General features: G+C 33.8%; 2 protein-coding genes and 1 pseudogene across 4 annotated transcripts; all 3 read left to right on the forward strand.

Moving 5' to 3' along the window:
• Positions 1-5,058: 5,058 nt before the first annotated feature.
• LOC110651952 (ADP-glucose phosphorylase-like) lies at positions 5,059-8,539 on the forward strand (annotated as a pseudogene).
• Positions 8,540-9,738: 1,199 nt separating this feature from the next.
• On the forward strand, positions 9,739-14,424 carry LOC110652348 (YTH domain-containing protein ECT4). 3 transcript variants are annotated; one of them, XM_021807919.2, is made up of 9 exons: positions 9,739-9,991; positions 10,556-10,632; positions 10,717-10,858; positions 11,013-11,086; positions 11,725-12,264; positions 12,633-13,202; positions 13,281-13,493; positions 13,598-13,741; positions 13,901-14,424. In XM_021807919.2, the coding sequence occupies exons 1-9, from the start codon at positions 9,964-9,966 to the stop codon at positions 14,168-14,170; spliced, it is 2,058 nt and encodes a 685-aa protein (XP_021663611.2). In that variant the 5' UTR covers positions 9,739-9,963; the 3' UTR covers positions 14,171-14,424. The 3 variants fall into 3 exon arrangements, with proteins under 3 accessions (XP_021663611.2, XP_021663617.2, XP_058002610.1); XM_021807925.2 differs by lacking the exons at positions 10,717-10,858; positions 11,013-11,086 and having other exon boundaries at positions 9,740-9,991; XM_058146627.1 differs by lacking the exons at positions 9,739-9,991; positions 10,556-10,632; positions 11,013-11,086 and having other exon boundaries at positions 10,715-10,858.
• Positions 14,425-15,401: 977 nt separating this feature from the next.
• Positions 15,402-25,416, forward strand: LOC110652369 (T-complex protein 1 subunit theta). The gene is made up of 13 exons (XM_021807941.2): positions 15,402-15,719; positions 16,418-16,680; positions 16,778-16,924; positions 17,023-17,184; positions 17,386-17,463; positions 17,628-17,761; positions 17,874-17,946; positions 18,023-18,100; positions 18,230-18,352; positions 18,581-18,675; positions 23,926-24,135; positions 24,552-24,609; positions 24,938-25,416. Exons 1-13 carry the CDS (start codon positions 15,572-15,574, stop codon positions 25,001-25,003), a joined length of 1,635 nt encoding a protein of 544 aa, XP_021663633.2. The 5' UTR covers positions 15,402-15,571; the 3' UTR covers positions 25,004-25,416.
• Positions 25,417-26,848: the final 1,432 nt, after the last annotated feature.

Consider the following 26,848-nt stretch of genomic DNA (forward strand, 5'->3'; position numbering starts at 1 on the left):
GTGGATGACATTTTGTTGATGGGTAATGACACAGGTATGTTGACAACTGTAAATGTATGGTTGTCAAATACATTCTCCATGAAAGATTTAGGAGAGGCAACCTATATTATTGGGATTCGCATCTATAGAGATAGAGTGAAAAGAATAATTAGTTTATCCTAAAGTCTATACTTGGAAAAGGTGTTAAAGAGGTTTAGCATGCTTGATTCCAAGAGATGATTGTTACCAGTGAGACATGGTATCCACCTTTCTAAAGAGATATCTCCAAAAATACCTGAAGAAAGAGATAAAATGGCAAAGATTTCATATGCTTCGGCTATTAAAAGTTTAATGTATGCAATGTTGTATACTAGGCCAGATATCGCATATGATATTAGTTTGACTAGCAAGTATCAAATCCAATCCAGGTTTAGAACACTGAATAGCTGTCAAGAATATCCTTAAGTACTTGAGAAGAACTAAGGATTTATTCTTGATATATGGAGGTGGAGACTTGCAATTTGATGGTTATACTGGTTTTGATTTTCAATCAGATATCGATGATAGAAAGTCTACCTCTAGGTATGTATTCATTTGTAATGGAGGTGCAGTCAGTTGGAAGAGTTCCAAATAGAGTACGACTGCAGATTCCACTACCGAGGCTGAGTATATTACTGCATCAGATGCTGTAAAGGAAGCTGTTTGGATAAAGAAGTTCGTGATAAAACTTACAGTAGTTTCTTCCATTGAGTCAGCAGTTCCACTTCACTGTGATAACAATGGAGTAGTCATACAGGCTAAGGAACCCCGGTCTCACTAGAAATCCAAACACATAGAAAGGCGCTACCATATTATCGATAAATAGTTGGGCGAGGCGATGTAGCCATGCAGACAATAGCATCAATTGAAAATCCAGCTGATCCATTCACTAAGCCAATGTCACAAACTCAGCTAGACTGACATATTGAGAAGATGGGTTTAAGATATTGTAATGAATGGCTCTAGTGCTAGTGGGAGATTGTTAGTAGTATGCCTTAGAGCATATCATTTAGTATGTATCTTGTACATGTTTTTATTAATAAAAGGCATTTTTACTTTTCTGTTTACATAATATATTTATGTGTAATAGAAAAGGTCCATTGATATTTTGTTAGAAATTCTATTCTTAAGTTGTTAAGAATATGAATGACAGTATTTCTAGCACAAAGTATCATAAAATAGGTTCACAATCAATGATACTTCACAATAAGGACATAACTTATTCAGAAAGATTATAATCATATTTGTTCCCAAGTTATTTATATGAGATATAAATAAGATGAAATTGTGAGTCTCGTACCACATAACAAACATGATAGGCACTTATACATGATAAGTAGGCCGAACCAGTGATATTTATGATAAGTATATGGAGTTTACTCTTGTTAATATATTGTCATAAATCTTATCATTGCATATAATATTTAGACCTGAGATAGCACAGTTATCTTGTATATAGGTGGTTTGAGTTTGATACTGCTTTCATACTTGTACTGTGTATGGGTATATGGGCATGTGTTGGCTCTTACTAGTTATATATGGAGGTAGGTATTGATCAATATGGAATCTGTTACCATAAGTAAATAGGGATAAAATCCTATGTTTATTTAATTGTTTTTGTTGTTTCAAGTTCCTGGTTATGACAGATAGATTTATTCAGAAAAGAGTTTCTGATAAGAAAATCTTTTTAATCAATAACTGGAATTAAAAGAGAACATAATATTCATAGCAAATAAGGTTTGACATAAACCATAACTTCAGCTCGAATTGGAATTTTGTAACAGAGAGATTCTAGTACATGGTAACATATGATTATAGGTTCATTTAAGGTAAACCTTATTACTGATTGGGTGGCTATGGCATGCTATGCTAGGTGTTAACCATAGTCTATGAGCTGCATAAAATGATTTAGATAATTTTACGGTAAGAAAGATTTCTGATGATATTAAGAGTTGATATCATGTCTCATTGCCAATTAGTGATGAGCCTAGTAAGTCACACACATACACAAGTAATCATCAAATTAAATATAAATTAATTAATTAATTAAAGAGTTTAATTGATTAATTAAATATGTTTGGTTTGCAATTAGATTGCAAAGTCCCTACTATGACTTGAAATCAAATTTAGGTTATTAGATGTATAGCATAAGTTAAATTTATATTTAAAGTGTTTAAAAATAAATTTAATTAATGAGAAATTAATTAATATAGATTAATTAATTAATTTATATTTGATATAAATTGATTAGAAGAAGAGAAATAATTATTTTGAGTTGAGAACTCAAAATTAAGACACAAGGGTATTTTTATCATTTCACAGGGTGACATGTGGCACGATGAGATGGTGACACATGGTACTATACATAAACTTGCCATATGTCTTTTAATCATGTAAGATGATCAAAGTCAAGATTAAATATAGATTTGACACTTGGCACAATGTGATTGGGTCAATTAAACCTAGAGTCAATCAGAAGTTAACATATAGCAAGGGTTTTAAGTGGTGACCTAATTATATAAGGGAAAATGATGAAAAGAAAAAAAAATACAAGCTGCTCATTCTCTCTTTGGTGCCGTCACCCTTTATTACTTCTTCCTCTCTTCTTCTTCATCTCTCAACAATTCAAAGAGATTTGCCAACAATCTCTTGAATTAAAAATACTAGAAATCGTTTATAGTGCCATGTTTATATCTCTAATCTCTCAAAAGGCAAAACCTGATTTTCTAATTGATTGAAAAAACTTTAAAAGCTGTTTAAGGGGCTGCTATTGGTGATCTTGGTGTGGACAAGCTAGAGGGACAACATCTGATGTCCTAGGCGCATCCCAAAGGTGTCAAACACACTGCAGTGTATCACTTATTCTTGATCTAATTAGGGTTCTAATGAATTAATCTGTTAATTCTAAAATCTTAAATGGCAAATATAGATCTAAAAGCATATTAAAAGAGTTTTAATATACTGTTTATCATTGAAATCAAATAGATAAAAATGAATATTACATGATGCATGTGACCGTAGATGAAAAATTTTTGAATTCAATTATCTAAACTTATGTTTTTCATGCTTTCGCTTCTTCACTGTCAACCCTTTAACTTGGTTTTTTTTTAAAAAAAAAAAAAAAGTAGACACACATACGTGATTAAGGGACAGGACACACTTCTTAGTAAAATTATAATAATTTTATTAAGATATACTAACTTATATAAATCATACACAAGCACGATCTATGACTGATATAGGAGCCTTCGGGTTAAAATATTTTTTTAATAATATGGTTAAAATCTTAAATTAACATTAAAATTAAAATAAATTAAAAAATAATATTACCATTTAAACTTCAAACTTTGTTGATATTATTTCTAATAAGTATTTTTAAAATAATATTTTTAAATTATATCTTAAATAATGATGTCATTTTTTTTAAATCTCAAATAGAATTTTAAGTCTGGTTTGATAATATTAATTATTTTAGTATTTTTTTAACTATTTTAATAGTTCTCAATTATTTTATTACCTATTAACTACTATATATTAATTATTTATATAACGATTTAAATTAAAAAATTTTAATAAAAATAACTATTAGATTAGCTGTTAAATATAAAAATAGTTATACAATCTTATTGTATTTAATTAAAATATTTTCTCAACTTTTAAAAAATTATAGAAAGTAACTTTTCGTGAATCACTTCCTCAATCTCTTGTATTTCGACAATAATCAAAACACTAAATTTTACCTTAAAAGCTATTGTTAAATAATACTTGAGTTGGTATGAGAATTTATTGGATTTCAAATAATATAAGGTAATAATACATAATAAGGAAAAATCAATGCTGTTCACAACTCAAATGTGTTAAATGAATGAAAATTTTAAATTTAAAAGTATAGAAATGTAATAAACATGTATTTTCCAAATAATTAAAATCTACTATTTAAACCAATAACTAGGCTCTCCTTGTGTTGACAAAAATACATTAATTATTAGATTTTTTAATGATTTATTCAATTTCCATGAAAAAAAATATGAACGCGTGCTTAAAGAATATTGACTTAAATAAAAGGATTTATTTGGTGTTTATTGACCAAAGTACAATTGTCAAAATCAAATTTAATAATTAATAATAATACAACTAAAGGGAAGAGAAAAAAAAAAAAAAAAAAAAAAGAAATCATCAATGATGATGATGATTATAGGGTAGCTACTAAAGCTCATCCGTGATTACATAATAAGCATGATTAACGCCAAAACATATACGGTGAAATATCTATTGGAAAGTCCACTAATGGCCCAAATACTCTGTGTCTTATTATATTTAATAGGGTGACACCAATAACACTAAGTATTGTATATAAATTAATTATATTTAATAATTTAATTAATTTCAATTCAATAATATTATTTTTTTAAAAATATTATGTTACAAATTTTATTTTAATTGAAGGGACTTTTGTTTCTTCAACAAATTCAATAATTAGATATTTATTATAATGAAATTGCTTGTAGTTCTGTGTGTGATTATCAATAATTTTAATTTATATATTTAATTTTTTAATTTTAATGTAAAAATTGATATAGTATTTTAAATTTATTGTTAGTTATATGATTATTTTAAATGACATAATTATTTTTATTATTTTAAAATATTAAAAAATTTTATATCATCTTAATATATTTAAGAAAATATTAAATATTATCTTTGTTAATGATATTAACATTAATTTATTAATATTTTTAAATATTTATTTTCTAATAATTTTTTATTAACTAAAATCAATATTTTAAAATTATCAACAAAACTTGCACTGCGCGAATATGAATTAAAAATTGGGTAATTTTAGATTTTTTATTTTATAAAATTTTTTGAAATTGCTCGGACTTTTTATTTTTTTTTTTAAGCCAATTTAATTAAATATTTTAGAAAATCATTCTTTAAAAATAAATCATATATTACAAGGAATTTTCATATGACAATACTAATTTATTTATCCTACTAATTAGATCAAATTTCAAAAAATAATTAATTTAAAATTTTATAATGAAGGTGATTAATTTGATTACTTAATTTTAATTTTTATTAGTTAATTTAAAAATAAATAGAGATCTGGACGCGAACCGCTGGATATTTTCTTACCCGCCCGAGCCAAATGACCCACCTATTTCAAATCCAAAACCTCTGAAAATCCCAGACGCAGCAATAACATAATTTGTGCCCCATGCCCCCTTCTGTATGGCAGTGAGCGTGAATTTTCCCCAGAAATCTTCCGGGTTCCTCCCGAGAATCTCTATCCGGCGTTGAGCATAAACCTGGATAACCTATCCGAGCAATGTCTTGGCTTGGATTGTCCGGGTCGGATATCGAGCGGCTTTGGATCTCACAATGCGGTGATAGAGTTTCCGGTTCACTCGGGGCCAGCTTCGCGACATGGAACCGAGGGAGATTGGTGATGTTTTGCTGGTGTTAAGAAGAGGATTGAGCAGATTATGAGCTGTGAATACATAAAAAATGTTAAGGTTTGGTGGTGTTATTGAATTAATGTTCTTAAAAAGAATTTGCATGGGTTGATTTTTATTTTAATTGCTCATTTGATTTCACAGTAATTTAAGTTTGATACTTTGAATGGATATGGAGATGGGTTTATTCATAGTTCAGTTAATTTCAGCATTTTCCATTGGGTGCGGCCATAGAAATTCTATATTTATGCATTCATTATATTCATTCTAATTAATTTTGCATAAATCTCTGTACACATATTTGATCCAAGGTCGAGCTTATATTTAGATGCACCCTTTTTCATTTGATTTCATTGCCAATTTTTTCCTCTGGATATTAATTTGATCATGAATGTGACTCCGGGTTAGATCCATGCAAGAGTTTATTAATGAATTCGGAGTTCTTTTATTGGCTATATATATAATTTTTGGGAAGCAGGGGCACGCATGGCTTCATTCTCTGCAAAATTCCTTTTTTACTCTCTGGAGGATTTAGAAAATGTGCCTTTGTACCTGACATCCTGTTAAATGGTGTGTTTTCGGAATCTTTTATTTCCTATGTTCCATTATAAAGTTGTCCTGGAAAATAGGAAATTCGTACCAAGCACGCCCTGCAGTTTCTGGACTCATTATGGTCTAGGCACCTACATTAAATATTTCAGTGTTCTTCATTCAAATGTGTTCTAACTTGCTTTAAACTCATGAGATCTGTGATTGTGCTTACTTGCTTGTGTCAGTGGCTTAGTGACTGCTTTCCTTTCATATCAATATGCAATTTGAACTTGTTTCTTTCTTGAATTAAAATATGCAGTTCAAATTGACAGTTCACTTGGTTTTGTGCTTTAAAGGTGTTCAAGAACCATGGTGCTTCTGCTGGGGTATCAGTGAGTCACTCTAACAGTCATGGCTCTCCCCATCATACCTGCATCTTTTTCTGCTTGACTTGATGGCACATATAAAGGAGTACTTTGATAAGACAGGGAAGAGCAGTCTCTGTGTAGTTCACATGGAAAAGCTCTTAATTGATGAATGAACTCATTTTATCTCAATAGTTCCTTTTCCAGCCACATCTCCATTTGAGACATGGATCATTCCCTGGGATCACTCTTCTAGTTTCCATGAATTAAGTTGTGAGAAGGTAATTATCGGTGCTTGATTATATTTGCTGCAAATTGATTCATTGATTTGATTTTCAAAATCAGCCCAGATAAGTGCTATATTTTTCATTTTAACATGGTCGGGGAATTGTGGTGTTAAAAATTAAAATGAGGTTGGTTTTCTAATAAAAGTGGAAGAAACAGTTTGAAAACGTCATCAACCAATTGCTATATATGTACAATGCCACAGTGACAAAAGAAGTGTGATATATCTTGATTTTGTTTTGCGACAATTGTAGTGTGCAACTTCATTCTCCTGTCAAGAATGGTAGGAATCAACAACAGTGTGTGTTGGAGGAGCCCTGATATGTTTGTGTGGGAGAAAGCAAAATGTCATCTGATAACACATCCAAAATAGTGCTAATAATAGAACATCAGATTTAATGTTAATTTGAGCTCAAGGATGAGTACTTGTGTAATTATGGTATATGTTGATGGTAATAACTCTAACCCTATATTTGGATCATGGTGTGGATGGTTTCATATTGTATAGTTACTCTATATGTTTGGGAAGATTGTTATTAAAAAATGGTAATGTAGGATTGTAAAATGATGGTTTCCTAACCATTATTTTACTATAGCTTTTCAAACCACCAAATTAGTGGTTTGGCATGGTTTAGAATTTATGTTTTCCCATTTTATCCCTACACAATATATGAAATTATAGTTATATAACTTCAATGTTATATGTTTATAAAGCATATTTTGTGATTAATTTAAAAACATGTCTTTAATTATTATTATAATAATAGTATTTATAACTTAATATTTTATTTAAATAAATATTTTTAAATCATTTATATATTTAAAACAATAAGAAAGATATTTTAGTAATCTTTTTATTTATTTTACTATACAATACCATTTAACCAAATAAGAGAAGATTATTAAATTATATTGTATCATATCATCTTTTCAAATATGTTAACAATAAAAACCATATCATTCAATGTGATGCGATACATTAATAAATTATACTACACTCAATCCAAACGGGGTAATTAACACTGTAGGCTTATGATGCTGGCATTGTTCTCTTTACTTGCTTTTGGTTTTGAGTATGATATGTACATTTAACACTTGTAATACTTTGGCATTTGATGCTAGTTTTTGTGCATCATTGCACATAGTAGCATTCTTTTTGATACTTACATCCTGATTAATTGTACAATTCTGCAGGTTGTTGATCTTGGGGGTTTGCTAATGCTCATGCTTAGAAAGATTTGTCTACAAGTGAATAACCCTCCATTTAATTTCATGATCCAGACAGCTCCACTTCAGGTTAAAGAATCACAGTTACCACACACTCACTGGTTTTTAAAGATATTGCCTCAATTGAGTGGGGTGGGAGTGTTTGATATCGGAACTGGTTGTTACATAAATCCTGTTTTCCCTGAGGATGATACCACAAATCTCACTCAAATTTAAATGAGAGAGGAAAAATAAAGTGCTTGCTGTGTCCTGATGCCTATGTCGAATAAATTGAAATCCTTTCTTGTCATGTGTATGCAAAAAAAGGTTAAGCAAATTGATTAAAAGGTTGCATGGGCCAAATCTTCCCCTGCGTGGTTATACTTTGTTTCAGGCAAGTGCTTCTGACTGTTTATGATGCAATGATGCAGGACAGAGAAAAAGCTAAGTAGACAGTGCCTTTGGGTATCATAAAAATCTAGAACGTCATGATATGGAAAGGAAATGAATTGTGTAGAAACAGTGTGGCATGATGGTATCTAGTACCTTTTCTAGTCTTTTTTTTCTTTATGTTGGAGCAAGATTCCTTTAAGGTCTTGAAATAGGGTATTATCATGATTCATAACACAGAAAATAAAGGTAGCAAACTATCAATACTTGTGGGGAAAACTTAAAGAAGTGGTGGTGATTGGTGAATGGTCTTTGTGGTAGCTTGTTATAGCCCCTTTTTGCTTGGGCTGCAAAGAATTTCTTTCTCCATCGACGGGCACAGTAGGTGGCTGTTGCAGCAGATGCTTGTATGAATAAAGCATTCTAATTAATTGAATGAGAATTTAATAGATTAAAACTAAAATTAATATAAATTAAAAATAAATTGAATTTTTATTAAAAATTAAAATTAAAAAAAATATAAATTATATTTTTAAATTTATTTTTCAAGTATCTAAATACAATTCTAGACGGAATCTTAGTATAATATAAGAAATGTACATATATGAGCCCTAGGCACACTAGCCCAATATCAAACCTTAGAGCTAGAGCTGGCCCAGGAAAGGTTTAAAATCAAAATTGAATTCATTTAATTTAAAGTTAGCGATTTTGCAAAAAAAGATTTTGAAAAAAAAAAAATCAATCATTAAATGTAATTAAATAAAAATAAAATTACAAAATCTTAATCCTATTATCTAATTTCGATCTCTTTTAAAATCGTTGATTGCAATTTAGAATCGAACCGTGGCAAGCTCTGAGTGGAGCCATTAATTCCTTGGAGTTGGCCCGGAAGAGTAAAGGAAAATGGTGCAGAGAAAAAGACACAAGAAGAAAAGCACTTGCAACTCCTCATAACAAATCAGGGATTTGTTTTTTTAATAAAATTGATGATTATTATCATTATTAAGAAAAATAAAAAATATTATGTAATTTTGCATTTTAATACATTGTGATTTAATTTTTATTAACTTATTACACTATAATCTTCTCTTAATACACTATAGCTTTATCCATTAGTGAATACTTTCTAACTATTTAAATTATATTTGATATCTGTGAAAAATATAAAATATCAAATTCATAAAAATTAAATTATAATTTTATATGCTAAAATATAAATAAAAGTTATTATTATTATTATTATTATTTTAGATTTTATGGCGTAATTCCTATTTGAAATTGAAATTAGAGAGTCAAAATTATTTTTTTAATAAAATTATTATTTTAAATATTTTTAAAAAATAATTTAAAATAATTACTTTATTATTTTAATATTTTTATAATTAAATTTTATTAAATTTAATTTTTAATTATTTTTTAATATTTCCTAATTAGGATATTAAAAAAAGGTAATTTTTGGTCAAGGTTCCAATAGCGATGCCAACCCAAACAGGCCCTAGGAGGCGGTGAAGTGAACTGTTTGATGATTTTGTCTCCAAAACCCATGGCGGCTCCCTTTCTTCAAGCCTCAAAACCTCTTTTTTTTCTTTGTCAATCGCTCTCTCTCTTTTCCTTGACCTTTCCCCGAAAATCCCCATCTCTTAAATTCTCTCCCGGCTTTAAATTCTACGATTTCTCTTTCTTTCTCTATCAATCTCATCATCATTATCAGCATGGCAGCTGTTGCTTCTCCTTCTGATCGTATCCTTACTAACTTCCCTCATCTGGGTACTATTAGCATTTGCAATTCCCACTTTTATTATCTTACACATATGTATATATAATATAGTTCATAGCCATCCGCACGTGTATATTAAGGTTGTCGACATTTTTGTGCTTATTTGGTTTTTGGGTTGATTGAGATTTGTTTTTTGGATTGGTTTTTCTGTTTCATATGGGTTGAGGAAGATGGCTTTTGTTAGTTTATGTTTAGATTAGTAAATTAAATTTTTATTCTTAAGTTTTGATTAGTTCTTTTCAATTTTAATATACCTGTGGAGGTTTTTGATTATCTTCATGCCTTGTAGCGTGTTGGTTGATCGAAATATTGTTCACTAGATGGCTCTTGTAGGCTACGTGTTGACAGATTTTGGTTTTGTTGATCATGCTGGGATTGCTGTCATTGGATGAAAACTCAGCCTTTTGTGCCATACTGCTAATTGTGGACAACATGATGTCATTATATATGGATTTGAATAATGAAACAATTGTGAATTGAATTACTTGACTTGTGGTTTGTTGTGTCCTTTACTATTACCGTTACAGAGGTTGCAGATGTGTTGGAGAACTTGCCATTAGATTCTCAGACTATGACTGCTGAAATTCCTGAAGCTACAAAGAAGGTAACTAGGTTTCTTCATGGTTATTGATCAGTTTCTCCCCCCTCAATCAGTTTGTCTGATCACATGGTAAATTGATTGGTATAGCTTTCTACTAGTCAATATGGATCAGGTGACTTGGCTACTAATACAGCCAAGCCATTAAGTCGGTCTATGATCCCTCTTCACGTACACCAAAACGCGTACTATTCTCCTAATGGCTACCCATCGCCTGCGTACTATTATGGAGGTAAGCTGTATATTTAGGTTTAAGGCTATTGCCCTACAATGTCTGTTCAAAAGGGGCATAAACCTGAAATTTTAAGTTCATTAAACTGTTTAATTGGGCAGTTTGCTTTTCTGGGTCAATAACATTCTGGTGCAAAATGTTCATCCTTCTTCAGGTTATGATGGGCATGGTAATGGGTGGAACGACTACTCTAGTTATGTTAATCTTGATGCGGTTGAGATGTCTCACGTCAGTTTTGCCTCTTACTTGTAGATGCATTTGTATGCGTGTTAATACTTAGATTGTCCATAGACAGTGAGAGCTTTGAGGAAGAATTGATCTTTTTTCGTTTTTTCACCTTTTCTGCAGAGGACTTAGTAGTGTCACTCATCCCTTTCTTTTTTCCTTTCAGGTGGTTGAGGTGAACGTAATGTACTAGATTTTTTTTTTTCCCTCTACTTATAGTCTCAAGTACAACATCATTTTTTCTTACACAGCCTTGATTATACTTTCTGAATTTAAGAATGTAGCGTTAATGATGTTTGAAGTTGTAAAATTGGTTGATGGTGCAGAAAATTTTATATTTTTATATTGCTCTCACGTTTTAAGCGTAGCTGAATTTTTTTTGGTGATGAGTTTACTTTTGGGTTACGTTTCAAATGATAACGCTGGCTTCATTTCACAAACCCAAACCCCCACCTCCCCCCCCAACCCCCACCCCCCTGCCCTTTCCCCTCTCTTTTCTTCTCCTCCTTCCACTGTGTGTGTGTGCGCGTGTGTGTGTGTGTGGCTGGCAAAGGCATCTAGCAATCTGTAGGCATTGAAGGAGCATTATTGATATTTATATATTAGAGATTACATTTGATAGGTTTCTTGTCTGTTGGCAGGGCATCTATGGCAATAATGAAACTGGCATGTACAATCAAGGCTATGGTTTTTCAACTTTTGGAGCATATCCCTCAACAAATTGTACTGTGCCTACAATTGGAAATGATGGCCAGCTATATGGAACAGAGCAGTATCAGTACCCTAATCCTTTTTACCAGGCTCCAACTTCAACTGGCTCACTTTATTCCCCAGACTCGGCCAGTGCTTCTCAGTTAGAGGTTCCAACTTCTGCTGCAGCTGATAAAGTGGCTTTGACTGTTGGGACAACTTCAGGACACCCCAATAATACAGTAAACACTGGAAGTGTAAATAGAAGTAGTGGACCAAGACCTTTCAGACCAAGTAATCAAAATTCATCTTCAATTTCAAGTGTTCCATATAACAGGGGAGGTTTACCAACTGGATTTCCTTCTTTTGGTTATCATGGCCCAAGATTTGGATATGATGGATTTCAGTCACCAATGCCTTGGTTAGATACCTCTATGTTACCTAATGGGCCACCTGGACATGCAATCAGCACTGGGTTCTCTTCACCTCTGGTAGGTATCGATCAGTGTTAAGTTGGCTTCAGTAAGTGAAATTATCAAATTTTTGTTCTGTTTATGATACTTATTTGATTATAGTTATAAAATCTTATTTATTCTTTATTGAAGTGTACCCTTTCAACTCCAACCCTCTGGAAAAAATGAAAAAGAGGGAGAGAGAGGAGGGGGGGGGGGGGAAGAGATTTATGTCTGCTGATATATCTTCGTCATCATTATTATTTGCCAATTTGATTGTGTTCTATGCATACTCCAGCTTTTGCTTTCAGTTTTTATCAACTTTGACTTCTGATATTTATTGTAATTCGTCATTTATTATCTACTAGGAAAGTTTATTTAAGGTTGTTTTGTTGATTTAATCTCAGAATTCACACCGTACAAGACCAATGTCTGGTTTGGGCCAAGCTTCCGAAGGCATGAACTTGATGTACCCTAACAACAGAATGTATGGCCAATATGGATACAGAGCTGGTTCAAGTTTTGGATCCTTTGGTGGTAATTCATGGACAAATGGACATGGGTGGGTGGTTGTTGATAATAAGTGCAAACCTAAGGGCCGTGGCTATGGCAATGAGAATATAGATGGCTTAAGTGAGTTGAATAGAGGACCTAGGTCCAAGGGTTTTAAGAACCAAACAGAGTTTGGGCCTGTTCCTCAGGCAGTCCCGGGGCAGAACATGCCATTGACCGAGAATAACAAGGGGGATAACGTGCCTCACATGCCAGACAAGGAACGGTACAACAGGGAGGATTTTCCCGAGAATTACCCAAATGCAAAATTTTTTGTTATTAAGTCATACAGTGAGGATGATGTTCATAAAAGCATCAAGTATGGTGTGTGGGCAAGCACACCTAATGGAAATAAGAAGCTAGATGCAGCTTACCATGAGGCCAAGGAAATTCCTGGTGGCTGCCCTGTATTTCTACTATTTTCTGTAAGTAGTTTAGTATCATCTATTGAGTATGTTTTGTTGTTCTACTGAGCTTTATTTATTTACTTTTTGTTCTTTTAGGTCAACACCAGTGGGCAATTTGTTGGTTTGGCTGAGATGGTGGGGGCTGTTGATTTTAACAAAACAATGGAGTATTGGCAACAGGAGAAGTGGATTGGTTGCTTCCCTGTCAAGTGGCATATTGTTAAGGATGTAGCAAATAGTTCCTTGAGGCATATAACACTTGAGAACAATGAGAACAAGCCTGTCACTAATAGTAGGGATACACAAGAGGTAAATGGGTCATCTCCTTTATTTTTAAGTTTTTTCTCATATTTTTGTGTCTTTCTTTTTGTAATTATCCTTTTCTAATTTTAAATGGCTGCTGAATGCTGTAGGTTATCTTGGAGAAAGGTATTCAGATACTTAAAATTTTTAAGGGTCATAGAAGCAAGACTTCCATACTGGATGATTTTGGGTTTTATGCGGCTCGCGAAAGGATTATGCTGGAGAAGAGGGCTAAGCAAAAAATTCAAAAACAGGTAGGATGTCCTTATCTTTCTTCATTTGGAGTCTTTAAATTCATCCTCCCTTACAAGCATGTAGTTTTATATGTCATTCTCCTTTTCTATTCAATAAATAGCCATAATTATTGGTAATTAAGATGTTAAAACTTATACTTTTTCCCCTTTCCCATTAAGGTTTTTGACAGGAAGCCTGGCAATGATTTGGCTACTAATTTAGAGAAACTTGAAATGGTGGGGAAAGAGAGTTCAGAAAAATCCATCAACAGTGTATTGAAGGAACCAGTTGGTGCAGTAGCAGTTGAACTGGGGAAGATGAATGGGGAGGTAAAGCTGCTAGAAGAGAATGGATCAGATGCAGCAGTTGAAAACTCCCCTAACAATAACAAGTCCGTTGGGACATCTGAAAACAAAGTTGATCCTAATGTGGTTGCAAGTGCCTGCTAATTTTTAGGCGTTTACCACTTCATTTTGGGATAGGATGTTAGGGCAGAGTTGAGGTGATGGGTTTCATGACACTGGTAGTGAATTTGCTAATTACTATCAGTACTCACATAGGTTAGCTTTACCTTTTTTAGATGGACTCATGCTTTGTGGATCAGAAAGACCTGTGTTCTTTTATAGCTTGGTGAGACAGACTGGCTTCTCAGGACCTTTAAAGATAATGTTTTTCTCTCCTTTTGGTGGGAAATTTTGAGTAATTCTCTCATAATTGTTACTTTATGCCCTTCTTTTTTTTTATTGATTAGTCATCTTGTAATTTATAAATTATATTAAATTAAATAGTACTATTACAAATATTAGTAAAATAAATTTGAAATAGAAATGCGTAAAAAATCTTTAATTTTTATTATAATGAATCATAATAAAATTATAAATTTAAACACATGATGATAATCATGGATAAAAAAAATTATGATAAAAAAATGCAAGTAGTTCCCATTTATTCAAAATATAGAACTTAGTTTATAAAATTTCAAAAGAAATAAAATGGATTTTAAAATTTTAAAAGAAAAAAATTTACTATAAACCTGCATATTGGAAATAAGGTTTCAGGGTTATGCAGCTTGGCATTGAAACGAGCAGCTGGTGAAAATAAATCTAGGAATTTTAGAAAATTCAATTATTTAGCAAATAAATATAACTTTTAGGCTACCAAATTATATTAAATTTAATTAAAAAATAAATATATTTTTAATAAATTATTAAATAATAATTTAATAAATTATTAAATAATAATTTAATAAATTATTATTTGAGCGATAGGAGAATTTTGCTATGTGACAAAATAAAAGAACTCTAATAAATAAGTATTGGGCATGATGTATAGTTTCTATCCTTATAGGAGACATTGGTAGGCGGAGGCATTGGATAATAATAAATTCTAAAAAGATTAATTTTTATGAACAGTAAAAAGGACATAAAAAATACTTTATTATATAAAAAAATATAAACATTTGATAAAGAAAAATAAATATTTAATATATAATATTTAAACAAATATTTATCAAAGAAAATATATATTTAATAGAAAAAAAATTTAAAATTTTTCAAAGAAAAAGCAGAGTTGATGTCTTCGAATTTTTCTCTTTTGCTAAAAAGGAATTTTACAAAATTTTTTAAAGAAGCAAGCGACGTCGTTGCGTTCACAACCTTAAAATAGCGCGGTGGGGAGCCAAACCAAACTTCTAGGGAATTGTGGGTTTGCACAATCCTTGATTTCTTTATACAGACTACACTGATCACTGGACAAAGGGCTCATTTCTAGGTTTTTTTCTCTCTTTACACTGCTAGTTCGAAGAAGAAATCAGAGCCTCAGCAAGTTTTACAGGGGGAGAGATTGTCAAGATGGGTTTCTCAATGCAGCCATATGGAATACAGGCAATGCTCAAAGAGGGACACAAACATCTTTCTGGTCTTGACGAAGCTGTTCTCAAAAATATCGATGCCTGCAAGCAGCTCTCCACTATCACTCGCACCTCTCTTGGTCCCAATGGTACCTTTTCTTCCCTCTCTTTCCAATCTCCAGTTGGAGATGTTCTATTAGTTCGTTTTTAACTGGATTTTTAGTTTGAACTGCTATTTAATTCAAATCTGGATCGAGAAAAATTTCCCCTTAATTCCGTGGTTTTTAGTGTGTTCGTGTTTTGTTACTGAGTTTATATATTTGTAAGAAACTTGTAGTTTATATTGTGAAGTATGCAAGTGTGCTTTGCTAAATCTTGTTGCTTCTAATCAGGTGGAAAAGTCTCATTTATTTTGATTTTAAACTGTTTGTACGGTCAATTTTGTGAAAATAAAAGAAGGGTAATTAGTAAACCTTTAATTTTCCTCAAATCATTAGTTTTAGTGAGCGATATGGAAATTCCACCTAATAACTGAGTTGAGATGTGCTTAACGGGGTACACTTATGACAATCTTAGATGAGCATCATTGGCTCGATTCACAGCCCTTGCATCCCAAATAACAATAAAAAAAAGAAGGAAAGTAGGAAACAGGATATAGATTCAGGATTTAAATCAATTCATTGCGGGATCAATGTGAAGCCAGGGGTTTTTTATTTCTATATTTCCTCTCCATTTGTATGTTTTCTATAATTTTTGTGGGTGCTCTTGGATGCGGTCATCTTTTTTGTTGTAAATATCTCTTGTTAGGAATGGTTTTGAGGATTTTTCTTAACGGTTTTGTGTTCAGGTATGAATAAGATGGTTATTAATCATTTGGACAAGCTTTTTGTCACCAATGATGCTGCCACTATTGTCAATGAACTTGAGGTTCAGCATCCTGCTGCCAAAATTTTGGTCTTAGCTGGCAAGGCTCAACAAGAGGAAATTGGCGATGGAGCTAACTTGACGATTTCTTTTGCTGGTGAGCTCCTTCAAAATGCAGAGGAGCTTATCAGGATGGGCCTGCACCCGAGTGAGATCATCAGCGGATACAGCAAAGGAATCAACAAGGTTTGCTAAGTTGTTTACATGGCCCATTTTACTATGTGGATTAATCTCTGCTTGAAGGTCCCTGGCTTAACTTTTTGTTTTAAATGTTTTTTTGCAGACAATTGAAATCTTGGATGAACTGGTGGAGAAAGGTTCTGAAACAATGGATGTGAGGAATAAAGAGCAGGTCATATCTCGGATGAAGGCAGCTGTTGCTAGCAAGCAATTTGGACAAGAAGATATTTTAAGTAATCTTATAGCAGATGTAAGGATATAGCACAGTTCCTTATATTTAACTGGCTGTTCTATATCTTCTGTTCGTCAGAATATTCTGTCTCCACTTCTATTAACATCGTATTACAGGCATGCATGCAAGTATGTCCCAAGAACCCAGCAAACTTTAATGTGGATAATGTCCGTGTTGCAAAGCTTGTGGGAGGAGGTTTGCATGATTGTACAATAGTTCGTGGAATGGTATTGAAAAGTGATGCTGTGGGTACTATAAAGAGAGTTGAGAAGGCAAAGGTGAGTAGTTATTTGTTTGCTTTTATTTTTTCTGTTAGCTTTAACTAAAATTTATCATGAGTTTCTTTACCTATAAAATGGGTCAGGTTTGTGATGCTAAAATTTCTCTGCTTTAGTTGTCACCGATAAAGTTTTCTTTTTTGGACTTGACCTTGAGATTGTGACACAATTTTTATTTTTTTATTTTTGGGATTTGCTTAGGTTGCTGTGTTTGCTGGTGGTGTTGATACCTCGGCAACTGAAACCAAAGGAACTGTTCTAATTCACTCTGCTGAGCAGGTAGGTATCGAGGAAATTGAAATGTGGTTGTTGGTCCTTCAATTTGCTTTGCAGCTTTGTTTGTTTTATATTCTCAGGAGGGTATACATTTGGCAGTAAACAAGTTAATGAATTTGGTGGTAATATTATGTGTTGACAAATTCCTGTTCCTGTTATCATTGCAGCTAGAGAATTATGCCAAAACTGAAGAAGCTAAAGTTGAGGAGCTCATTAAAGCAGTTGCAGATTCTGGCGCCAAAATAATTGTTAGCGGAGCAGCTGTTGGAGAAATGGCTTTGCATTTTTGTGAACGTTACAAGTACTATTCATCTGATTCAATTATTAGTGGTGTAAAAAATGCTTAAGTATTTTCTTTTACTGCCTTCATAATCTATGTTGATAGTTCGAATTTCCTGCCTTCTTGCTTGCAGGCTCATGGTTTTGAAGATTAGCTCAAAGTTTGAATTGAGACGATTTTGCCGCACCACGGGTGCTGTTGCTCTTGTAAGCTTAATTTTAATTTGTACTTCAAATTGTCTGAAATCTTTAGATGTACTGTAATACTTTATTCTTGCAACAGTTGAAACTGAGCCAACCAAACACAGATGATTTGGGATATGTAGATTCCATTTCCGTTGAGGAAATTGGTGGAGTTAGGGTATGTTCAAAGATATCCTCCTTTAATCATATCATTTTGGTTTTAGCAGGCTTTTTTTCCCTTGTCTATTCATTCCTTTCTCACATTTCTCAATTATGATACTTACTCTCTTTTTGAATAAATATATAGGTCACTATTGTGAAAAATGAAGAGGGTGGTAACTCTGTATGCACTGTGGTCTTACGTGGAAGCACTGATAGTATTCTAGACGATCTTGAAAGAGCTGTTGATGATGGAGTTAACAACTATAAGGTGGTTGTTGCTTAATATTTACACCAATTCTTGTTTGTTTCTCTAAGTTCAATCTTAACTGTTACAAGTGCTTTGGACCTTGAAAATGGTTTCTTCTGTTCTTTATTGTTTTAACTTTTAAGGAAGGTTTTAGTTTTTTTGTTCAAATTCCAGGAATTCCATTTGTTCTTTCTTATTTAAACTTGGGAAAGTTATTAGTCATGCCATGTTCATACATATTTTTGTCAGGCAATGTGCAGGGATAGTCGTATAATTCCTGGAGCTGCAGCTACTGAAATTGAGTTGGCTAGAAGACTGAAGGAATTCTCTTTCAAGGAGACAGGGTAATTTGTTTCTGTAGAAAACAGAGAATTTGGAAAATTTTCTTTTATATTTCTTCATACAAAAATGATTTACAAGCATTCTAATTTATATACAAAGGCTAGGACTAACTAGGAAACTAATAATAGCAAAAAATACAATAATTCCTAATTATATTCTAATTTGCAGCTAATTTACACTGATTAAGGGATTTACATTGATTAAGGGATTCTAATACTCCCCCTCAAGTTGGTTCATGTATGTTTCACATGCCTAACTTGCAAACTAGGGTATGAAACCCCTTACAACTTAATCCTTTAGTAAACACATCAGCTAACTGGTCTTTCGACCCTACGTAAGAGATACTTAAGGAACCATTGTCAACTTTTTCTTTTATGAAGTGTTTGTCAATCTTTGTATGCTTGGTCCGATCATGCTGAACTGGATTGTGAACTATACTGATGGCAGCTTTTTTATCACAGAATAGGGACAAACCACTAGTTTCCAGCAATTTTAATTTCTCCATCAACTTTCGTAATCACAATAGTTGACAAATACCTTGAGTCATTGCTCTAAACTTAGTCTCTGCACTGGATCTTGCTGTCACATTTTGCTTCTTGCTTATCCAAGTGATTAGATTATCACTAACAAAAGTACAGTAACCAGATGTCAATCTCCTATCATCAAGAGATCCACCCCAATCTGCAGCTGTAAAGGCCTTAATCTGAAGATGGCCATGCTTTGAGAAAAGAAGTCATTTCCCAGGTGCAGATTCTAAGTATCGCAAGATGCGGAAAATAACCTCCAAATGAGAATCATGAGGATCATGCATATATTGACTCACTAGACCCACTGCATATGCTATATTTAGTCTGGTATGCGAAAGGTAAATCAGTTTGCCGACTAACCTCTGATATCTCCCAATATCCGCGGATTCCCCAACTCCAGCTTGCAATTTGTGATTTGACTCAATGAGAGACTCTGCTGGTTTACAACCTAGCATTCCTGTTTCCTACAACAGATCTAGTATGTACTTCCTTTGAAAAATAAATATTCCTTTATCTGATCTGGCAACCTCTATTCCAAGAAAGTATTTTAGCCTTTCCAAATCTTTGATTTCAAACTCTTGTGCTAATTGTTCCTTTAGATGAATCATTTCTTCCTTATCATCATCAGTTATCACAATATCATCCACATAAACAATAAGCAGAGTGATCAGCATTGTTTTGGCAGTATCCAAAAGAAACCATAGCCTTACTAAACCCGTCAAACCATGCCCTAGGTGACTGTTTTAAACGACACAGTGCTTTCTTCAATCAGCAAACTTTTCCTTTGGTCTTTCCATTTTCAAACCCCGGAGGGATTTTCATATATACTTTTTCTTCTAAATCACAATGTAGAAAGACATTTTTTACATCAAACTGCTGCAAATCTCACTCAAGATTTACTGCACATGATAGTAAAATTCTGATGGTATTCATTTTAGCAACAGGAGCAAACGTTTCCTGGTAATCTAACCCATACATTTGTGTGAAGCCTTTTACTACCAGCCTAGCCTTGTACCTTTCAATTGAACCATCTGCTCTATGTTTCACAGTGAACACCCACTTGCATCCAACTGGTTTTTTCCCCATTGGAAGAGTAACAAGTTCTCATGTCTCATTCTTTGCTAGAACTTTCATCTCCTCCATCATGGCTGCCTTCCATTTTGGATTAAGACATGCTTTCTTCCAATCCTGTGGGATAGAAACAGAGAAAAGAGACAATAGAAAGGCTCTATAGGATGGAGACAAAATCATAGGAAATGAAGTTAGAGATGTGATGTTTAGTACAGGTTCTAACACCTTTTCTGAGAGCAATAAGAATATCAAGATCATTATTAGAAGAAGGAAGAGTAGACTGAGAATTAAAATTAGACTATTCAGGAATCAAAAGAGACTCATCACATACCTCAGGGTGTTCAGGAATTGAATTCAGAGATTCCGGTTGATCGGCAGTCTCCTGCTCGATGGCTATATCTGTCTTGTTCCGCCGAGTATAGATTCTCAAATCTGGTCCATTCAGTCTCCCTCGAGATTTAGGTGACTCCCCCTGAGTATCATTATTAGGTATAGGTTTTAGACTCAGATTTTCTCTTTGAAGTTGAAAGTTGAGAGAGCACAAAGAAGAAGGGAAATAACCTCTTCTTCCTTCCTATGCTCCCCCTGAAGAGGTGGATGGAAATAAGATTCAGATTCCCTAAAGGCAACATCCATACTCACAAAATATTTTCGTGTAGGAGGGTGGTAACACCTATACTCCTTCTGAGTACTGGAATAACCAACAAAGACACACTTGAGGGCTCGAGGTTCTAACTTCCCCATATCAGGCTGATGAACAAAGCAAACACAACCAAAGACCTTTGGAGGAACAATATATGAATTTTTACCTTGCAAAACCTCTAAAGGACTCTTAAACTCCAAAGTCCGGAGTGACATCCTGTTAATAAGATATGCAGCAGAAAGAATTGCATCCCCCTAGTAAGGTTTGAGAATATTCATTGTAAACATAAGAGACCTAGCAACCTCAAGTAAATGTCTAATTTTCTCTCAGACACTTCATTTTGAGCACTAGTATTAACACAACTAGTCCGATGCAAAATTTCGTGTGATTTCAAATATTCCTAAAAAACTACATTCATATACTCTGTGCCATTATCAGTTCTTTGTATTTTAACGTGAGCATCAAACTGGGTGCTAATCATTTCGTGAAACTACTGAAAACATGAAAATACTTCATTTTTCCATTTCATCAGATATACCCAAGTTAACCTACTGCAACAATCAATAAAGGTCATAAACCATCTATAACCTGATAAAGACACAGTTTGAGCAGGCCCCCACACATCAGAATGGATAGCCATAAAAGGAACTGAAGCCTTATTATTTATTGCAGGATAAGATTGTCTAGTATGTTTGGCAAATTCACAAGCATCACATATTAACAATTCAGTTTTGCATTGCTTAAATAAAAGAGGATAAAATTTCTCTAAAACAGTAAATGAAGGATATCTAAGTTTCCTATGCCACTGAATAATTTCTTCCTCAGCACTCATAGACTATCCCAACATGGCCTGATCAACACAATCATTCAATAGATATAGCCCATCTTGCAGTCTACCAATGCCAAACGTTCTTCTTGTTATCAACTCCTGAAACACATAGTGAGTGGGGAAAAAATTTAATTTTACAGTTGAGAGCTTTTGTGATAGAACCGATAGACAAAATGTCAATAGGAAAGCTAGGCACATGTAAGATAGAACTAAGACTTATAGTAGGAGTGTATTTAACAGAACCTGTTCTAGAAACATTAGATAAGGATCCATCTGCAATACGGACTTTTTCTTTGCCTGAACATGGAGAATAGAATATGAATTTATTTGAAGAGCCTGTCATATGTTTGTTTGCTCCAGAATCTATAACCCAAAATGAATTATTATGATTGGCAAGAAAAGCATTATCTGAGTTGACGAAGTTAGAAGAGGCAACTATAGTGGATTGTGATTTAAGCTGTGATAGGAATCGTCTCAGAGTCTGTATCTCTTTATTGGAAAACATCCTAGTGATAGTAGTATCTTCAGAAACACTCACAGCCTCAAATACATTTGCTTGTGATCTAGCAGAGCCCATCTTTTTTCCTCTACGCCCTTTAGTTGCATGGCCGTGCAACTTCCAACATTGTTCTTTGGTGTGCCGAGATTTTACACAGTAGTCACAATGCAAGTGATCCTTATCTGATGTATCATATGACTGTTCTTGTAAGGAGTTAGCAGCCAGCCCAACCTTATTAATAGCTGTAGAATTGATCATGACACTCCTTCTGCTCTCCTCCTGCTGAACATAAGAGTATGTCTTCCTTAAGGTGGGCAAATGATCCTTATCAAGCACTTAGACCCGAATCTAATCATACTTCACATTTAGCCTAGCAAGAAAATCATATATGCGCTCCTTCTCAACCAATTTCTGAAACTTAACTGCATCAGCCGGACATGAAGTCTGAAAGTCCTGATAGAAATTCAACTCTTGCCATAGACCACTCAATTCCACATAATACTGAGCAACAGTCGACTCATCTTGTTTCGTTTCATGAATCTTGTTCCTAAGCTCATAAACTTGTGCATCATTCTCAATTTGAGAATAAGTCTGAGAAACAACACTCCAAATGGTAGCGGCACTGTCCAACAGTAAATACCCACGAGCTATATGAGGTTGCATAGAATTGATGAGCCATGACATAACAAGAGAGTTCTCCGACTCCCACTGGCTGTAGGTAAAACTAGTACTTTCTGGCTTTTTTCTATCTCCAGTTATATACTCCTGCAGTCCTCTAGCCTGAATGAACAGTAGACAAGATCTAGACCATGCCAAATAATTAGTTTCAGCTAACTTTACAGGACTAATTTGTAAAGAGGGATTATCACCAACAAATTCAGCCTTTGTTTCAGAGGTTTTCTTCTTTTTATCAGTCATTTTTCAATTAAAAAAATAGGTACTGAAACAGAAAATAAGAAACTGGGCGACGGAAGGTACCCAAAAAAATAAATGTGCAAACCAAGTGTGGAAACACGTTGGTCAGAGGCGCACCGGACAGCGAAGGTCGTCGGTAAGAGGCGCGGTCAGAGAAATCACCGAAAAAAAGGGCGCACGCGCCAGTGCGTAAAGAATGACCCGAGACTTCTAAAGGCGTGAGCTCACGCGCTTCACCGGACGGCGGCGGGATTCCTGTAGTAAGTCGATCGGCTGGTGTCCTTCCTCCTCAAGTGGGTGGTGACAGTTACCTCCCTTCCTAGAACGACGTAGAAGCTTGACAAAAAAAAAATTACCTAGAACTACACTGTTTACGCCAATAATTTTTGGCACTGCTCTGATACCATGTAAAAAATAGAGAATTTGGAAAATTTTCTTTTATATTTCTTCATACAAAAATGATTTACAAGCGTTCTAATTTATATACAAAGGTTAGGACTAACTAGAAAACTAATAATAGCTAATAAATACTATAATTCCTAATTATATTTTAATTTACAGCTAATTTACACTGATTAAGGGATTTACACTAATTGAGGGATTCTAACAGTTTCCTTCCCTTATTTGTATTGGTGTATGTGGAAGTCTGATCATTCCTCCAAAAGTTTTGGAGGTATTGAGATTTAAGAACCTCTATAGAGGCTTAGACATGGAGACAGGACAGTAATTGGCTATCTTGTTGATAAGTTGTATACATTCGCCTTGCAGATTGGACCAATACGCTATTGCAAAATTTGCTGAGAGCTTTGAGATGGTACCTAAAACACTGGCTGAGAATGCTGGTCTTAATGCTATGGAGATCATATCATCTCTCTATGCTGAACATGCATCTGGAAACACCAAAGTGGGTATTGACTTGGATGAAGGGGTTTGTAAGGATATGTCAAACTTGAATATCTGGGACCTTTATGTCACAAAGTATGCTTCTTTTTACCTTTCATACATCACATTTTTCTAAGAAATACTGGCTGTGCCTTTTGTTTTTATTTCTGTGATGCATTGCAAAATATATGTGGATGTGTTTATTGTGTGCTTAAATTTGCTATGATTGCCTGCGAATGGATGGGTTGCCAATTGTTTTAGTGAAAAGTGGAAACCTCAATCAGAAGGCTTGGCTATATCTTTAGTTATCAGAAAACTTACGTTGGGATGGGGTGTTCCCCACTAAAACATTAGTATGACTCATTTATCAATCTGTATGGGATCTTTAAATGCTGGGTTTATGTTGTCTGGACTCTGGAGTTGAAAATCATCTTTTTTCAAGCTAAACTTTGCTATATTTTTATTTAGTTTACAAGCTTTATATTCATATTTTCTTCTGTTTCTTCTTCCAGATTTTTTGCGCTCAAATATGCCGCAGATGCTGCCTGCACTGTATTGCGAGTAGACCAGGTATATTATTTGTGATGATGGTTTCATATTTGCTTCCACATTACATGTTCATTTCTGCTAATATTTTTGGTTCTTGTGCATTTTGTTTGACTTGTTGTATTTTATAAACTGATTATTTAGGCTGGGTTGATATGTAAAGCTAGAAATCAATCGTCTAATTGTCGACTATTTTAACTGATGCTTATGATTTTTTTTTTATCCTCTGCTAAGAGTTTTTAGTGGTTAATTTTGTCACCAGTGGCTTTGAACTTAGAACCACATATAGTAGATTGAACAGGAATATGAATTGCAGCTTTTAGTTTAATTTGTCTTTCTTTCTACTGTACAGATTATAATGGCAAAACCAGCTGGTGGTCCCAAGAGAGACCCACCTGCAGGGATGGATGAAGACTAGTTTTGTGCAGGGCCGCAACACTTGGTCTTGCTGGTATCTTTTTGGGCAGAATCTTTTACTTTCTATGGTGTCTTTTTTTGCAATTTTGTTTACTGTTAAAGAAATGATAAGAACATTGCTCTGTATATGCTACTCCCAGTCCAACTTCATCTGATGATTGGTTGTGATGATAGTCTGGAAGTTCTCATATCGGACTCCAATTTCAACAGAAAAATTTGTTAGATTGGGTGCTTCAAGCCATTTTTGGTGCTGAATTCACTGAATTTTTACTTTTTAGTGTTTCACTGTTCACTTATGGGTGATTTAATGGATTGTACTGGCGCTGTGATTCTAGTTTAGAGATATGTTTAATGCCAGTGCTTGTATTTGTGTGGTGGCTTCAAATTGAGATTCATTTGGTTGCTCTGTTTCAAGTTTTCGTTTTTTTTAAAACCTGATTCTGGTTTGCCATATGTCACACACTAACGAATATTTTACAGTTCCCATCATCCCATATGCCACGCACTCTAAATAAAGATTTTGTTACAAAATTCATTAGTATATTTAACTCCCTTATCTTATAATTTTAAGCATTTATTCATCTCATAATTTAAATGGTTTATTATTATTATTATAACTAAAGGCTAATAAAAAAATTCAAACCATTTTTTAACAATAATATTGTCACGACCCAACCTATGGGCCGGATCGGCATTAGGGCCTGGATCAGCCTAATGTCCCGGAGGCCCGTAGTAAGCATAACTATTCACTTAACCCAACTCTAAGGCCCATTTGGGCTCAATTTCAAGAAATCAACCGGACAGAGTCCGGACATAAAATGGATCTTTCAATGAGGAGTTTTTGACTCACCCGACCTGTAAACACAATAAATACTTAATTGGGAACTCAGCTCACCCTTCATATACTCATCAGCATAAAAATAAATGGGAGCTCAGCTCCCTCATCCAATCCATCAAACATGCACAGAATATTAAGTTTACAGGTCCAAAATAATAATTTAGTTTACAGACCCATATTAAATAAACATTCCTAACACATGCGGAAATTCTGAGATTTAACAAGTTTATGCAAATATTAATAATCGACCTGCGAGGAAGAAAGCAGGTTAACCTCAAAAATATCCTTCTGTGGCCTGGAAAAATATTGAACAGGAGTGAGCGTTTCACTCAGAGAGTAAAATATCAATTTTAACCATAATCTCTATAACTATCTAAAACTAATGTACCCTATAGAGTGAAATGCAACATCAGCAATAAATCCACATCATAACAGCAAAAAGGTAATTTGGAACACTCACGCACCCAGCAATATCAATCATATATATATGGCAGCTGATCCCCTATACAGCTCTCTTAATTCCAACTGTGCCAGCGAAGAACTCAGCTTGGACTTCCACTTAATAACCAAATCGGGGTCCCAGCGAAGAACTCAAGCCGTGTCTACCCCGAAAGACCGGGTCCCAACGAAGATCTCAAGCCATGTCTACCCGTCCTATCCATAGTCCACACCACATCACACGCACGCCAACGCACGCACACTACTCCAAATTACCATAACAACATACATGGCACTCTCACAGTTATGAATGCAACATAAATCGTGCCTAAGGTTTATCTACATAGATATATGCATATAAGTGATGCATGGGCATGCTTGAACATATAATAATAGTGAAATTACAATTAAAATTAATATTTTACTCACAGACTTGACAACGGTCACTGTGGCGGTTGGGCGGAGGAAGAAGGCTGTCCCGGCTCACCTGACAATTACATTACAATTATTTAATACAAATGACTCAATACAAATCAAGAAAATACCAAGTACATCTTAAGTCGTGCCGAA

Source organism: Hevea brasiliensis, chromosome 5, assembly GCF_030052815.1.
Source record: "Hevea brasiliensis isolate MT/VB/25A 57/8 chromosome 5, ASM3005281v1, whole genome shotgun sequence".
Lineage (NCBI taxonomy): Eukaryota > Viridiplantae > Streptophyta > Magnoliopsida > Malpighiales > Euphorbiaceae > Hevea > Hevea brasiliensis.

Coding starts and splice junctions, on each gene's coding strand:
- LOC110652369 (XM_021807941.2), top strand. CDS start 15,572: ATGGGTTTCTCAATGCAGCCATATGGAATACAGGCAATGCTCAAAGAG. Junction 16,681..16,777: donor ACAGCAAAGGAATCAACAAG/GTTTGCTAAGTT, acceptor GTTTTTTTGCAG/ACAATTGAAATCTTGGATGA. Junction 18,676..23,925: donor TTCTCTTTCAAGGAGACAGG/GTAATTTGTTTC, acceptor TTCGCCTTGCAG/ATTGGACCAATACGCTATTG.
- LOC110652348 (XM_021807919.2), top strand. CDS start 9,964: ATGGCAGCTGTTGCTTCTCCTTCTGATC. Junction 10,633..10,716: donor TTCCTGAAGCTACAAAGAAG/GTAACTAGGTTT, acceptor TGATTGGTATAG/CTTTCTACTAGTCAATATGG. Junction 13,494..13,597: donor ATAGTAGGGATACACAAGAG/GTAAATGGGTCA, acceptor TGAATGCTGTAG/GTTATCTTGGAGAAAGGTAT.